The sequence below is a fragment of the Microcaecilia unicolor genome, chromosome 1 (assembly GCF_901765095.1).
Source record: "Microcaecilia unicolor chromosome 1, aMicUni1.1, whole genome shotgun sequence".
NCBI lineage: Eukaryota > Metazoa > Chordata > Amphibia > Gymnophiona > Siphonopidae > Microcaecilia > Microcaecilia unicolor.
This window is the reverse complement of record NC_044031.1, coordinates 367,861,867-367,876,349: the sequence shown is the minus strand read 5'-3', so window position 1 is coordinate 367,876,349 and position 14,483 is coordinate 367,861,867. Positions and strand designations below refer to the sequence as shown.

General features: G+C 44.0%; 1 protein-coding gene across 1 annotated transcript in view; it reads left to right on the top strand.

Annotated features, from left to right (window-relative positions):
* The window catches only part of LOC115474434 (NFX1-type zinc finger-containing protein 1-like), a 303,411-nt gene that overhangs the window by 186,212 nt on the left and 102,716 nt on the right, over positions 1-14,483 (top strand). The window contains 1 exon segment of the mRNA XM_030209896.1: positions 6,174-6,313. Coding sequence (XP_030065756.1) covers positions 6,174-6,313 — 140 coding nt within the window.

Below are 14,483 nucleotides of genomic sequence, written 5' to 3'. Positions count from 1 at the left end.
GGGGTGGGGCTAGTGACGTTTTGGGCGGGGCTGATGTTTTGGGGCGGGGCGATGACAGAGGAGGCGGGGTTGATGGCAGCGGGGTTGATGACGGTGGGGGTGGGGGTGTGAACTTTTTGGGCGGGTTTGGGGACCGGGTACCTGGCAACACTGCTTTCAACTAATTCACCAGACTGAAGTCCTGCTGAGTGTAAAAGAAGCACAGAAGAGCAGAGGGCTGGCTCGCCTTCAGCGTCCCCCTGCTCTGTCAGCGTCCCGGCCAACAGTAAACAGGAAATGAGGGCGGGGCGCTGAGAAAGCAGGGGAACGCTGAAGGCGAGCCAGCCCTCTGCTCTTATGTGCTTCTTTTACAATCAGGAGGACTTCAATCAGGTGAATTATTTGAAAGCGATGCCTGCCTCCACGTCGAGGGGGGGGAGAGGAGGTGCGTCGCCGTCGGGGGGGGGGGAGGAGGAGGAGCGTTGACCTGGGGGGGGGGGTGTGGCGGTAAGTCCAGGCGGTTGGACGGCCCGCTGAGAGAGAAGGGGAATGACTGCAGTCAGCTTAAATGAGTTGAAAGCGCTGTGTGTGTGACGTGAGACACCATTGCAGCTCGTGTATCGGTGCTTGGTGCGTCCATGTCGGTCCTCCGTGGCTCGGCCCTCGACATCATGACGTTTGACGCGAGGGCGGAGCAGACAGTCATGGTGCCACTGCGATCTACACCATGACGGAAATTGGAGAGGAAAAATGTGGCTTCATTAGAACGTTGGGGTTGTGAATTATGTCTGGAAGGGGCGTGGCTGAGGGCGGTTCTTTGAATGAGGGTGAGAGTTGGTGACAGCCTAGGAGGGTGAGTGGTGCTGACAGCCTACCCTAGGAACAGTAGATTCAGTGCTTCACTGAACGTTGGAGGTGAGAATTATTTATATAGATGTGGGTACACACACACATTTATACCCTGCTTTGGAGCAGGTATAAATTTGTGCAAGAGCATTTGTACAATATTGGTATTAGTTCTGGGTGCCCATTTTATAAATAAAACAAAAAGAAGTGTCCCTCTAACTACAAATCACACAATGTACAAAAAAAGAAAAAGTAGGGGGTAGATCAGATGTATATCCAAACAGCAGGTTTATTCTCACATAAAATTCAAAGACTCGACGCAGTCCTGTGTTTCGGTGCTTACTGCGCATGCCTCAGGAGTCAGTGTCAATTATCTCAGTCACACATAAATAGGCAATTTAAAATTATTGTTTTAGTGTTCCAGGCACTTCAGGATGGCAACCCTTATTTTTTGCAAGATTTATTGTTGGTTTATCAGCTTGGGCAGGTTTTGCAATCTACTGATAAGAAATTGAGTTCTACATCTGTCCTTTGATGATCAGCAGGTCAACTAGGGTCTGAGCTTTTTCGGTATATGGTCTATCTTGTTGGGATCCTCTCCTCTTTGTGCATGAAAAGAGACTTGTCCTTCCATATGCAGTTGAAGACATTATTGTTAAGGAGGCATTTGGGAAGTAGTATGATTATATTGGTGGAATTTGTATATGTTGGTTTAACTATTTTACTTTGTGTGTTATGGACACTATGGTGCTCTTTTTCGAAGCAGATGGATGTCTCAAAATGGCAAAAAAAAAAGTCCATCTGCTTAAAAAGTCCAAGTCGCAATTCAGTAGGCAGAATTTGGATATTTTATATTGCAATTTGTCCAAATAGTAAGAGAGCGTGTTGGAGGCTTGTTTTTGGCAGGACTAGTAGGGTGGGCCCAAAATTAGTACATCTTCAACATATTGGAACAGGAAGAAACGTCCAAGGCAACAAAGAAGGATGTTTTTATCTAGACGTGTTTCATTCTTGTCCAGGGTACAAAAAGGTGTCCTGATTGAGAAGCTAACCGCTGGAGGGATGAAGACACAACCCCTCTTTAATCCTCTCCAGTGGTTGTTGACCCCAGTCAGATATAAAAGTGTCAGTGAATACCGGGCCGTTCCTAATAGAACAGCAAGCAAGTGTAAGTAGCTTAGTGGAATTTGAATGGCAAGAACCAGGTGTAACTCCCACTTTCTTATTTCTGTAACATAGTAGATGACGGCAAATAAAGACCAGTATGGTCCATCCAGTCTTCCCAACAAGATAAACTCAGTGTATAAGTTATGATATGTATATGTGATCTTGATTTGCCATTTGCAGGGCACAGGCCATAGAAGTCTGTCTGACACTGACCTTGTCTAGTTACGGAAGCTGAATCTGTCCAGCCACGATCAGGGCACAGACTGTAGAAGTCTGCCCAGCACTGGCTTTGCTTCCCAACTACTGGTGTTGCCATCTAATCACCACTAACCTCGTTTGGTTCCACACCTTCTATACAGGATTCCTTTGTGGTTTATCCCACGCATTTTTTAATTCTGTTACCGTTTTCATCTCCGCCACCTACCACGGGAGGGCATTCCAGGTATCTACCACCCTCTCCATGAAAAAATACTTCCTGACATTATTCCAAAGTCGGCCCCCCCCTGCAACCTCAGTTCATGTCCTCTAGTTCTACCACCTTCCCATCTCTGGAAAAGGTTTGTTTGCATATTAATATCTTTCAAATATTTGAATGTCTGTATCATATTACCATCACTGGCTCTCCTTTCCTCCAGAGTATACATGTTCAGGTCCTCAAGTCTCTCCACATACGTCTTGTGATGCAAACCCCATATCATTTTGGTCGCTTTTCTCTGAACCACTTCAAGGCTTTTTACATCCTTAGCAAGACATGGCCTCCAAAACTGAACGTAATACTGCAAGTGGAACCTCACCAACGACTTGTATAGGGACATCAACACCTCCTTTCTACTCCTGGTTATACCCCTTTCTATGCAACCTAGCATCCTTCTGGCCGTGACCATGTGCAGATCCTTGTACACCATCGCTCCAAGGTCCCTCTCCTGAGCTGTGCTTATCAATCTCTCTCCTATCTGGTACATCTCCTTTCTGTTTCTGCGCCCCAAGTGCATCACTCTGCAATTCTTGGCTTTGCATTTTAACTTCTAGCCCAGGCTCACACTGCCTGTAGCTTATGTTGTGGACTCACTAATTTTGATGTGGAGAAAAAAAGCCTCAGAATCGCCGCCCAGCCAGTCCCCCTCAGCGGACTATAAGGCTTGAGCTCGGCGTACCATCATATAGCTTTAAAAAAAAAAAAAAAACTCCACATGTATTATCAGTCACCAGTTCTATTAAGTGTGCTGCTCTGTGATTTATGTGTCCACTATACCATCTAACAATGTACTGTATCTTCTTGGTGCTAACACTTAGAGCAACCCTAATTCACATATAATCTATTGAATGCACACCTAGCAAGTCTTTAAAAAAAGAAGTCGCCCCAAAACCACTTAGCTTTGTGTTCACGCTAAAGTGTCCTTCTCCAGGTGGCGCTTCTGATGTATGCTTTTGTAAATTACTGTAAGCCACATTGGGCCTGCCCTTGGGCGGGAAAATGTGGGATATAAATGCTGTAAATAAATAAATAAATACTTTATTGGCTGTCTTCGTGTCATCCAGAAAAAGGCAAACATTTCCCTCTAACCCAGTGGTTCCCAAACCTGATCCTGAAGGCATCTCAGCCAGTTATGTTTCCAGGATATCCACAATGAATATTCGTGAGAAAGATTTGCATGCAGTGGAGGCAGTGAGTGTAAATCTTTCTCATGAATATTCATTGTGGATATCCTGAAAACCTGACTGACTGGGGTGTTCCCAGGACCAGGTTTGGGAACCACAGCTCTAACCCTTCAGCAATGTCTCTCAGACATATATTAAACAGAATCAACACCAGTACTGGTCCCTGAGGCACTCCACTACTCACCTTCTTTTCCTCCAAGCAGATTCCATTTACCATCACCCTCTGCCACCTATTGGTCAACCAGTTTCCAATCCAGTTCATCTTGGATCCTAAGTTCAGCCTTCTCAGCTTATTGGCTGTGCTGAAATCCAAATAGATTACATCTAGTGCATGTACTTCATCCAGTTCTTTGTTCACCCAGTCAAAGAAATCAATCAGATTAATTTGACAGGATTTTCCTTTGTTAAAGCCATGTTTCCGCAGGTCCTGCAACATGTTGAATTCTAGAAAGTTAACTAACCTTTCTGTCAGATATGGTGAGTTCCTGTGCAGAGCAGTGAGCTGCTGGGTGTGAAAAGACACAGACCCGGGTTCTGCTTGGCGGCCGAGCAACCCCGAAGTTCACCTGTGGTGACTGCCGCCGAGGGTTGAGCCCCCAGGTGCGGGCGGCCGACAGAACTTTTATACTGAGAGGCCAGGACAGGGGCGCCCAGAGAGTCCAGCCAGAGGAGAGCAGAAAGAAGAAGCTCAGGAGTGGGTCACAACAGAGTGACAGGCAGCAGGCTAAGGATTGTCTTGGGTCCAGGCAGGTATACAGGCGGGTAACTGACCCGGGAATCACCAGGTCCAGGCAAGATATTGAGGCAGGCAGTAGACAGGAGAATAACCAGGTCCAGGCAGGATATTAAGGCAGGCATCAGACGAGAGTAACCAGGTCCAAGCAGGGTCTTGCAGGCAGCAAACAGAAGAGTAATCCAGGTCTAAGCAGGGTCTTTACAGGCAGGCAGCAAACAGAAGAGTACACTGAAGAGAAACTCTTACCTAAGTAGAAGCCGAAGCAGTGAAGCAGAGGGAAAGCATCCCAGAAATAGTGCAGGCTTTCTGACATAGACAGGAACTAGTTGAAGAAAAGAGCTTCCATAGGTCAGGTAGGCAGAGAGAAAGTCAACACAGGTGAGTGGTAGGAAGGCAATTAAAGAGCCTGGAAACCAGGCAGAGAGAGCAGATGCAGGTGCATGAGAGCAATGCAATCAAGGAGCCTGCAGCCAGAGAAGAAGTACACAGACATGGCTCAAGGCTGAGCCAGTCAAATGTGTGTGTTGCCAGGAACCTGCGCAGCCCGAGGGCGCCACTTGTGTTGAGGTAGGGGATATGACACTTTCCTTCAACAGCATCTCCATTATTTTTTCTACCACCGATGTGAGGCTTACCAGTCTGTATTTTCCCACATCATCCCTGTCTCCGCTTTTGTGAAGAGGGATCACGTCCACTCATTGCCAATCTTACGGATCTTCTCTCATCTCTAAAGGTCTATTAAATAAACCTTAAGAGGTCCCACCAGTACTTCTGTGAACTCCCTCAGTATTCTGGGATGTATCCCATCCGGCCCCATTGCTTTGTCCACTTTCAGATTTTCCAGTTGTTTATAAATGCTTTAGAACATAAGCGTTGCCATACTGGGACAGACTGAAAGTTCATCAAGCCCAGCATCCTGTTTCCAACAGTGGCCAGTCCAGGTTTTAAGTAGCTGGCAAGATCCCAAAACAGTACAGTACATTTTATGTTGCTTATTCTAGAAATAATAATGGTGAATGGTGCAATATGCACTCCATTCCCAGATTTACCCTCGGCAGCCAACCACGGTCTTTCTCCAGGATTTTCTTCTGTGAACACCAAAGGTTAAGTATTTGTTTAGCATGTTCGCTTTATCCTCATCACTTTCCACCTAGCTATTCTCAGTGTCTTTGTGTACTAATTCTATTCCTAGTTTTTCTCCTTTCTTCAATATATCTGAAAAAGGTCTTGTCACCTCTCTTTACACCTTTAGCCATTTTTTTCTTCCGCCTGCACTTTCGCTAATCCTATTTCCTTCTTTGCTTCTTTGAGTTTATTCTGCTAATCTTTTTCGTGGTTACTATTCTTCTGTATTTCTTGAACGTAGCCTCTTTTGCTCTTATTTTTTCAGCCACTTGTTTGGAGATCCGTATAGGCTTCCTGTTTCTTTTGTTTTTGTGTACTGTCCTTGTATAAAGATCTGCTGCCATATTTATAGCAGCTTTCATCAGCTTGAACCACTGCGCTTCTACTTCTCCAATGTTTTCCCCTGCCGTCAGCTCCTTCTTCAAGTATCCCCCATTTTACCAAAATCAGCATGTCTGAAATCCAGTAATTTGAGGTTGTGTGTCTGCACTCGGCTTTCGCTCTTATATTGAACCATATCATGTGATTATCACTATTGCCTAGGTGGGCACCCACCCGGACTTTGGAAACATTACTTCCATTTGTGAGCACTAGAGTTATAAATACATGTATGTAGGTATATAAATAAAACATATGTGCTCTTGCATTATTAATTTGCCAGATAACCAGAGACATGAAGAGAAAACTACAGAATCTGGTTAAGCAGGAGCTGAAGAAGACACATCATATGGATGAGGAAGAATCGGAGGAAATCTGTGATGTGTGGAAGCTTTCATACCAGAAGCGCTGGGAATTATACAGGTTTGTCTCAGCTTTGCTGTTTTTTTGCTTTCTCAATAAATATTAATTTGAAATAAAGACCTTGTTTAGGAAACACCTTCTGTGAGAGGACTCTTTTTGGATCCACTGTTCGTTTGTGCTGGTAAATAAGTCACACATTTGTATTAGTAGAGAGCAATAAGATGGAGGTTATTTTAGAAGGCTTTCATTGCTTCTCTACATGTAAATGTGCTACTTGCCAATTTTACAATGCCATTATCATGTTATGTGAAACATAGGGTCACTTTTATTAAACTGCGCTAAAAGGGGCCATGCACTATCAGGGTTCAAGGTTAGGTTTATTTGATAGCCCACCTAGGATCAGATCATCAAAGTGGTGTGCAATAAAAAATAAGCGTAATAGTACAATAAAACATAATAAAACAATACAAACCAAGAAGTGTAAGAGCAGCACAAAAACAGAATTCTGCTGCAGCTTAACTGCAGCTTGACAGGCTCCGAATAGATTAAGAACATAAGCATTACCATAATGGGACAGACCGAAAGTCCATCAAGCCCAGTATCCTTTTTCCAACAGTGACCAATCCAGGTCACAAGTACCTGTCAAGATCCCAAAACAGTACAATACATTTTATGTTGCTTATCCTAGAAATAAGCAGTGGATTTTCCCCAAGTTCATCTTAATAATGGCTTATGGACTTTTCTTTTAGGAAACTATCCAAACCTTTTTTTAAACCCCGCTAAGCTAACTGCTTTTACAACATTCTCTGGCAACGATTTCCAGAGCACCTTACTTATCAGCCTCAGTGTAAAAGCACGCACTGAGGCACTTTTAGCGCAGCTGTAAAATAGCCACATTTGCATCTTCCCCAATAATAGCTAGGCACTACTTGAAACTTGGATAAGGGACAGTAAACTACAGTTAAATGTTCAGAAAACTCGCTTGCAAATGTTTAGTAGGACACCGCACACCTGACCTTTATCTTCTCTTACTGTAGGTAGAGTCACTTTGACATCCATTGACGCCATCGAAATGTTGGGAATCATATTAGACTTCAATTTGTCTTTTTATCTTTATGCTGCCTCCATGCTGTTCAACATCTCTTTGATCAGAACACCCTATGTGTCCTTATTCACACGTTTGTTATAACACATATAGATTACTGTAATGCTGTTTTGAGGGGGGGTTGGCCAAGAAGAGACCAAGCGACTACAACTGATTCAGAATGTTGTCATTAAATTGCAGCATAAACCACATAAATTTGACCATGTAACGCCTTTTTTGCAATTCGAACATTGGCTTCCCGTGAAATACTGGATCGATTATAAAATCCTATTGTTAGTTTATAAGGTTTTGAATTTTGGGTCCCCAGCTTTTCTGTCCTCCCACCTGATTCCCCTTTGTCCCCTCTAGGACACTGTGTTCCAATCAACAACGGTTGGTTATTCCCACCTATCGATCTGACTTTGTTTACCTATTGCACTTCAGTGTTTAATGTTATCGGCCCCACTCTGTGGAACGCCTTGCTGCAAGGTCTGCGAACAGTGGACTTCCTTCTTGAGTATAAAGCTATGCTTAAAGCCCACTTGTTCTGTGCAGCTTTTAATGTTTGATCCTTGCTCACTCGAGTGTAATCGGCTAAGAGGAACAAAGTATTTATTTTTTAGCGCCGGGAAAGTGTGTGCAGATGCCTAAACTACTGCCGGATGCCTGAGGATGCCCAGAGAAACTGCTTATTGGTGCACGGGAAGCATGCATTATTTATTTTATTTTTATTTTTATTTTTATTGCATTTGTATCCCACATTATCCCACCTATTTACAGGCTCAGTGTGGCTTACAGAGACCTGTAATGGTATCACTATTCCAGGGTGTCAAATACAATTGGTAATGCAAAAATATTATAGATATGAAGAGAGATCTAAGCAGATAATTATAGGAAGATGATTTTCAGGGATAGGTAGTTTGGCGAGGTGGTATAGTCAAGCTAGGGGTTTCTTTGTAGGCTTTGCTGAAGAGATACGTTTTCAGAGATTTACAGAAGTTCGATGTTTCGTTGATTGTTTTCAGGTCCGTTGGTAGTGCATTCCACATTTGCATACTCATGTAAGAGAAGGTGGTCACGTGTTAGCTTGTATTTTAGCCCTTTACAACTGGGGAAGTGTAGGTTAAGAAATTTGCAAGATGATCTTTTGGCATTTCTGGGGGGTAAGTCTGAGGTCCAGCATGTAAGTCGGGGCGTCTCTGTGGATGATTTTGTGTACAATTGTACAAATCTTGAAAGTGATACGTTCCTTCAGTGGGAGCCAGTGGAGTTTCTCACTTAAGGGTTTTGCACTTTCATATTTTGTTTTACCAAATATGAGTCTGGCAGCGGTATTTTGGGCTGTCTGGAGTTTCTTGATAGTCTGTTCTTTGCAGCCGGCGTATAGTGCGTTGCAGTAGTCCAGGTGACTTAGCACCATTGACTGTATCAGGTTGTAGAAGATTGATCTCGGGAAGTAAAGTTTTACTCTTTTGAGTTTCCACATTGAGTGGAACATCTTTTTCGTTGTATTCTTCACGTGGGTTTCAAGTGTGAGGTTTCGATCAATGGTTACTCCTAGAATTTTCAGATTATTTGAGATGGGAAGTGAAAAATTTGGTGTGGTTATGGTGGAGAAGTTGCTTGTGTTATGTTGTGAGGTAAGTACCAGACATTGTGTTTTTTCTGCATTAAGTTTTAGTTGAAATGCATCTACCCAGGAGTGCATGATTTGGAGGCTTAGGTTGATCTTGTTGGTGATTTCCTTTAGGTCATGTTTGAATGGGATGTAGATTGTGACATCGTCTGCATGTATGTAAGGGTTGAGGTTTTGGTTGGTTAGTAGTTTGGCTAGGGGTATCATCATTAGGTTGAAGAGGGTTGGTGAGAGGGGGGATCCTTGGGGAACTCCACATTCAGGTGTCCATGGGGCTGATATATCCTCGTTCAGTGTTACTTGGTAAGATCTTGTGGTCAGGAATCCTCTGAACCAATTGAGGACTTTGCCTCCCACTCCGAAGTATTCTAGTATGTGTAGTAAAATTCCGTGATTGACCATGTCGAAAGCACTGGACATGTCGAATTGTAGGAGGAGTATGTTACTGCCGGTTGTGAGTTCTTGTTTAAATGAGTTCATTAGAGAAACAAGCACAGTTTCAGTGCTGTGATTTGCCCGAAATCCTGATTGAGATTCGTGCAGAATTGAGTGTTTGTTTAGGTAGTCAGTGAATTGTTTAGTCACTATGCCCTCCATGAGTTTAGTTATGAGTGGGATGGATGCTACTGGGCGATAATTGGTTAAGTCCATTGTGCTTTTCTTAGCATCTTTAGGTAGTGGAGTGAGTAGAATGTTTCCTTTATTCGTGGGGAAGAGGCCATTTTGCAGCATATAGTTTAGGTGTTCCATGATGTCTGTGCTGAGTTGTTGAGGGGCGGATCTAATAAGGCTAGTAGGGCAGGTGTCTAATTTGCATTGCGACTTGGCATATCTTCCGAGCAATTGCGAGATGATGTCGACTGAGAGTGTGTCAAAGTTGGTCCATGTTCGATCTGCTGGGTATTCCCTGGGTGTAGGGTCTAGACATTCAAGAAGGGTTGCATAATCATTTTTGTTAGTAGGTATCGTAAGTCGTAGCTTTGTGATTTTTTCTTTAAAGTAGTTCGCAAGGTTGGTAGCAGACGGGGAGTCTGCGTTGTTGGAGGTAACTGGCGTAGTGTTTATTAGTTTATAAGTAGGAAGAGTTTATGTGTATCCTTGTAGTATGGTCCAATTTTGGTTTTATAATATGTTCTTTTAGTTTGTCTAATGGTGTATTTGTGTTTTCTTTGTAGTTGCTTCCAGTCTTTAAGTGAGGATTCGTCTTTTTTCTTATTCTATGCTCGTTCTAGTCTTCTGACTTGTGTTTTTAGCTCTTTTAGTTCTTCATTTAGCCATGGTATTGAGTTATTTCTACGTGAAGTTCTGGTTTGAAGCGGTGCTATGTTGTCTAGTACGGTTCTGCATCTGTTGTCCCATTCCCGAAGAAATTGTGGTGAGTCTGTGGGTGTTGTCCATTCATCATTATAGAATTGTTGCCAGAAGGTTAGCGGGTCTATTTTGCCTCTCGTAGTATAGGTTTGTTGTTTTTGTATTGTGTTTTTTGATTGCCAGTAGAGGGAGATGTTTGCTTTGTAGTGGTCGGACCATGGTGTAGCAGTCCATTTTGTGTCTACTAGTGTGAGGTTTGGTTCTGAAGAGAATTTGTGAGTAATGATGTCTAGTGTGTGTCCTTTATTGTGGGTGGGTTGCGTGTTCAGCCAGTGGAACTCCCATAGTTGGAGGAGGTCCTTGCATTCGTTTACGTTGTTTAGTTCGGTATTCTCAAGGTGAAGTTTAATGTCGCCTGCTAAGAGAAGGTTTTGGATGGAGACACAAGTGTTCGATATGAAATCCATAAAATGTGTTTGGGAATCTTGCCAGTTGCCTGGTGGTCTGTAAAACAGGATGAGGTTTAGGTGGTCGTGTAGGGTTGGGTGGTTGATTAGTTCTTACTGCTACTTAGTAAAAGGACACCATAGATTTTAAGGTGACATTCTGAGCATGGTGAGTGCAGTACAATAAACTATATGTGTATTTCCTGTTTTACAATGAGAATAAATGTATGTTTTATAACATTTTCCCGTTGGTGTTTTACACTTGTTCCAAGGAAGGCATAAGTGTCAGCTACTTGCTTATTTGGATCTGTAATTGAAGGAGTAGTTGTGCTTACCTCTGTGGTGTCTACTTTCATCTCTAAATAACTTTTTTTTAATTTCACTTGGCTCCTTAATTGTCTCCTCTTGTACATATAGTTTTGTGAAATGTGGCATATAAACCACATATTTGCTGGCAAATTCATGTATATGTTGCGTGATCAGCGCTTCCAAATGTTTGCTTGCACTTACACATGTTGGTTTCCTTGTCATCAGCAGCAGATGAATCCATTAACTGATGGGTTGTATCCGCCTACCAGCAGGTGGAGATAGAGAACACTGAAAAACCACAGTGACCCTTGGACGGCTAGCCCCATCTGCCTTCAGTATTTCTCTATCTCCCAGCAGGTGTGGACGTAGCTTGATCAGCTCCTGGATTTCTGCCTGAGGTGGCTCCTGTGCTTTGCCAGTTGAGCAGGGGTGTTGTGGCTGGTGGTGCCCACTTTAAAGGCATATAGGTTCGCCCTTTCCCTGCCTTACCCATTCCCCCCTCCTCCCGGAGTCCCTCTGTTGCTGCCTGGCTCCAACTTTCCTCACAGCGTAAAAAAAAAATTCCCCGTCTGGAAGTGGCGCATCCCCCCCACCCCCCCTTGGTAAGGCTGTGGGGAGTCTGAGAGATCTGGCAGGCCCTCAGGGACGGATGATCCAGAGGAGGGTGCCTGTTTGCCACTGGATTTGGATGATCCCAATGCGGTTCGGATTTTCCACCGCGATGAGCTGCCAGCTCTCATTGCTGACGCCTTGCAGGCCCTCTTGATTGATGATCCTGCCGAAGGCGACGCCTTCTCTGTTAATCTTAGGATGGCGAGTACTAAGAAGCCTACGTGGGCCTTTCATGTGCATGACTCCATCCAGGAGCTTATTTCAGCTCAATGGTCTGACCCCGATGGGCCTTTGAAAGTGGCCAGGGCTATGGGTTAGCTTTACCCTCTGAGTGAGGAGCACTTGGCCCTTTTTGGGATGCCTAAAGTGGACGCCTTGGTCATGGCTGTGACAAAAAAAGACCACTCTCCCAGTAGAGGGAGGGGTCGCTTTGAAAGACATGCAGGACCGGCGGCTAGAATCCGCACTGAAGCGGTCCTTTGATACTAGTACCCAGAAGGGAAATATTAAAGTTACAGTCAGATATAGGAACCTTTGTGTGGGCGAGTAGGCCAGCTAGATTGTCCAAAAAAATTATGTGGGGGAAGATTGAAGAGGGAGGGAGAGGAATGCCAAATATGCAATGGTATTATTGGGCGGCACAACTAAAGCAGGGGGGCAGACTCAAGAAAAATGTCAGGAAGTATTTTTTCACGGAGAGAGTGGTGGATGCATGGAATGCCCTCCCGTGGGAGGTGGTGGAAATGAAAACAGTAACAGAATTCAAGCACACGTGGGATAAACATAAAGGAATCCTGTTCAGAAGGAATGGATCCTAAGGAGCTTAGCCGAGATCGGGTGGCAGAGCCGGTGGCGGGAGGCGGGGATAGTGCTGGGCAGACTTATACGGTCCGTGCCAGAGCCGGTGGTGGGAGGCGGGACTGGTGGTTGGGAGGCGGGGATAGTGCTGGGCAGACTTATACGGTCTGTGCCAGAACCGGTGGTGGGAAGCGGGGCTGGTGGTTGGGTGGCGGGGATAGTGCTGGGCAGACTTACATGGTCTGTGCCCTGAAAAGGACAGGTACAAATCAAGGTAAGGTATACACAAAAAGTAGCACGTGTGAGTTTATCTTGTTGGGCAGACTGGATGGACCATGTAGGTCTTTTTCTGCCGTCATCTACTATGTTACTATGTACATCGGAGTGGAGCAAAGTAGACTTATCTCCAATAACTAGGCTGGAGCAAATTTTTGTTAGGGAAGGGCGGCTGGATGGACTGCTGTGGGCCTCAGTACCAGAACAGACATACAAGAGCTTAATGTTGAACCCTTTTGTGTCGCATCTCCTTACTGTGTGGGGAATGTTGAAACGGAAGGTGAGGGGGACAGGGGAAAGATCTACATACGCCTGGCTCACACGGGAACCAGGGTTCCCGGGGGAAAGGGAGAGTAAAGTATTTCAAACATGGTTTCAAAAAGGATTAATACGGTTTCATGAATTCCTGGATGAGAGAAGAATTAGGATGTTTGGGGAATTACAAGAAATGTATGGGATGCCAGAGTCTATTCTATGCCTACATGCAGGTCAAACATTTCATTACAGCAGAGAAATGGGTCAGAGAGGAACCTAAGGAACATGAGGCATTTGAAAAGGTTTGGGGGGAAATAGACCAGGGAGGGAAAGGAATCTCAAGGATATATGGCCATTTAAGGGGTCAGAAATTTACAAAACTGCCCTATATTGAAGCATGGGAAAAGGACCTGAATCAGGGAGTAACTGAGGCAGAATGGAGGAGGATATGCCTAGAAGAAGGCCTAAATGTGTGTACTAATTAAAGAAAATGCATATAAAGTGTTGAGCAGATGGTACTATACACCTGATAGAATAAAAAAAAATGTTCCCCGGGGCTTCTGATGGATGTTGGAGATGTGGAAGGGAGATAGGAACATTTTTTCATATCTGGTGGGAGTGCAGTATGATTCAACCTTATTGGAAAGACATAACGGACAGGCTGTCGGAGGTTCTAGAAGGTACATTTCTATGTGATCCTAAATGGTGTCTCCGGGGGTGGGGGAACCAGAGAGGAGAGAGATGGCAACAGAGATTTAAGAGAATGGGACTAGCAGCAGCAAAAACCACTATAGCGATGAATTGGAAGAAAACTACAGGACCCACAATATACAACTGGTCGGAGAAATTTAGATCCATCATAGAATTGGAAAAATTGACAGATAAACGTAGGGGGAGGTATAACCCGGAGGCGCCAGAATAGACACATCTAGCAGAAATTGAGGACAAAGGGAGGGGGAAACAGAGTAAGGGGTATTTGGGTTGTTGGAGAGAGAAGAATGAGGGGTTAGAAGGGGTGGAGGGTGGGGTGGGGGGGGAGGGGAGGGAAGGGAGGGTAAAAGGGGTTGAAATAAAATGTTAGAAAATAAGTTTTATTGTGTTTAGAATCCACTAAAAAGATAATAATAGAGGCTCGCTGTTGTACTTGAGATGTTATTTTAATAAAATTTATAAGTTATAAAAAAAGGAGCTCAATGAGAACATTTTCCACCCTAAAAATATATTTTTTGGCTGTACATGAGGAATTGTGATATTGCATATAGTGTGTGCTTTTGTTGCTAGTAATGCAACCAAGGTTATATAATCCTTTCAAGAAAACCAGTTAATTTTGTAACTTATTGGTGGTACGGTCGCATTTTCAATATGATATTAGAGCTCAGCTAAGGAACAGGTTATTTTGAGTTAGTCTTCACTGGGCCAAACTTGCTTTCCTTGTGCCATCACCATCCAGTTGGATAGGCAGTGCCTTAAAAGGTGGAGGATAAAGGATATTTTTAAAATTGA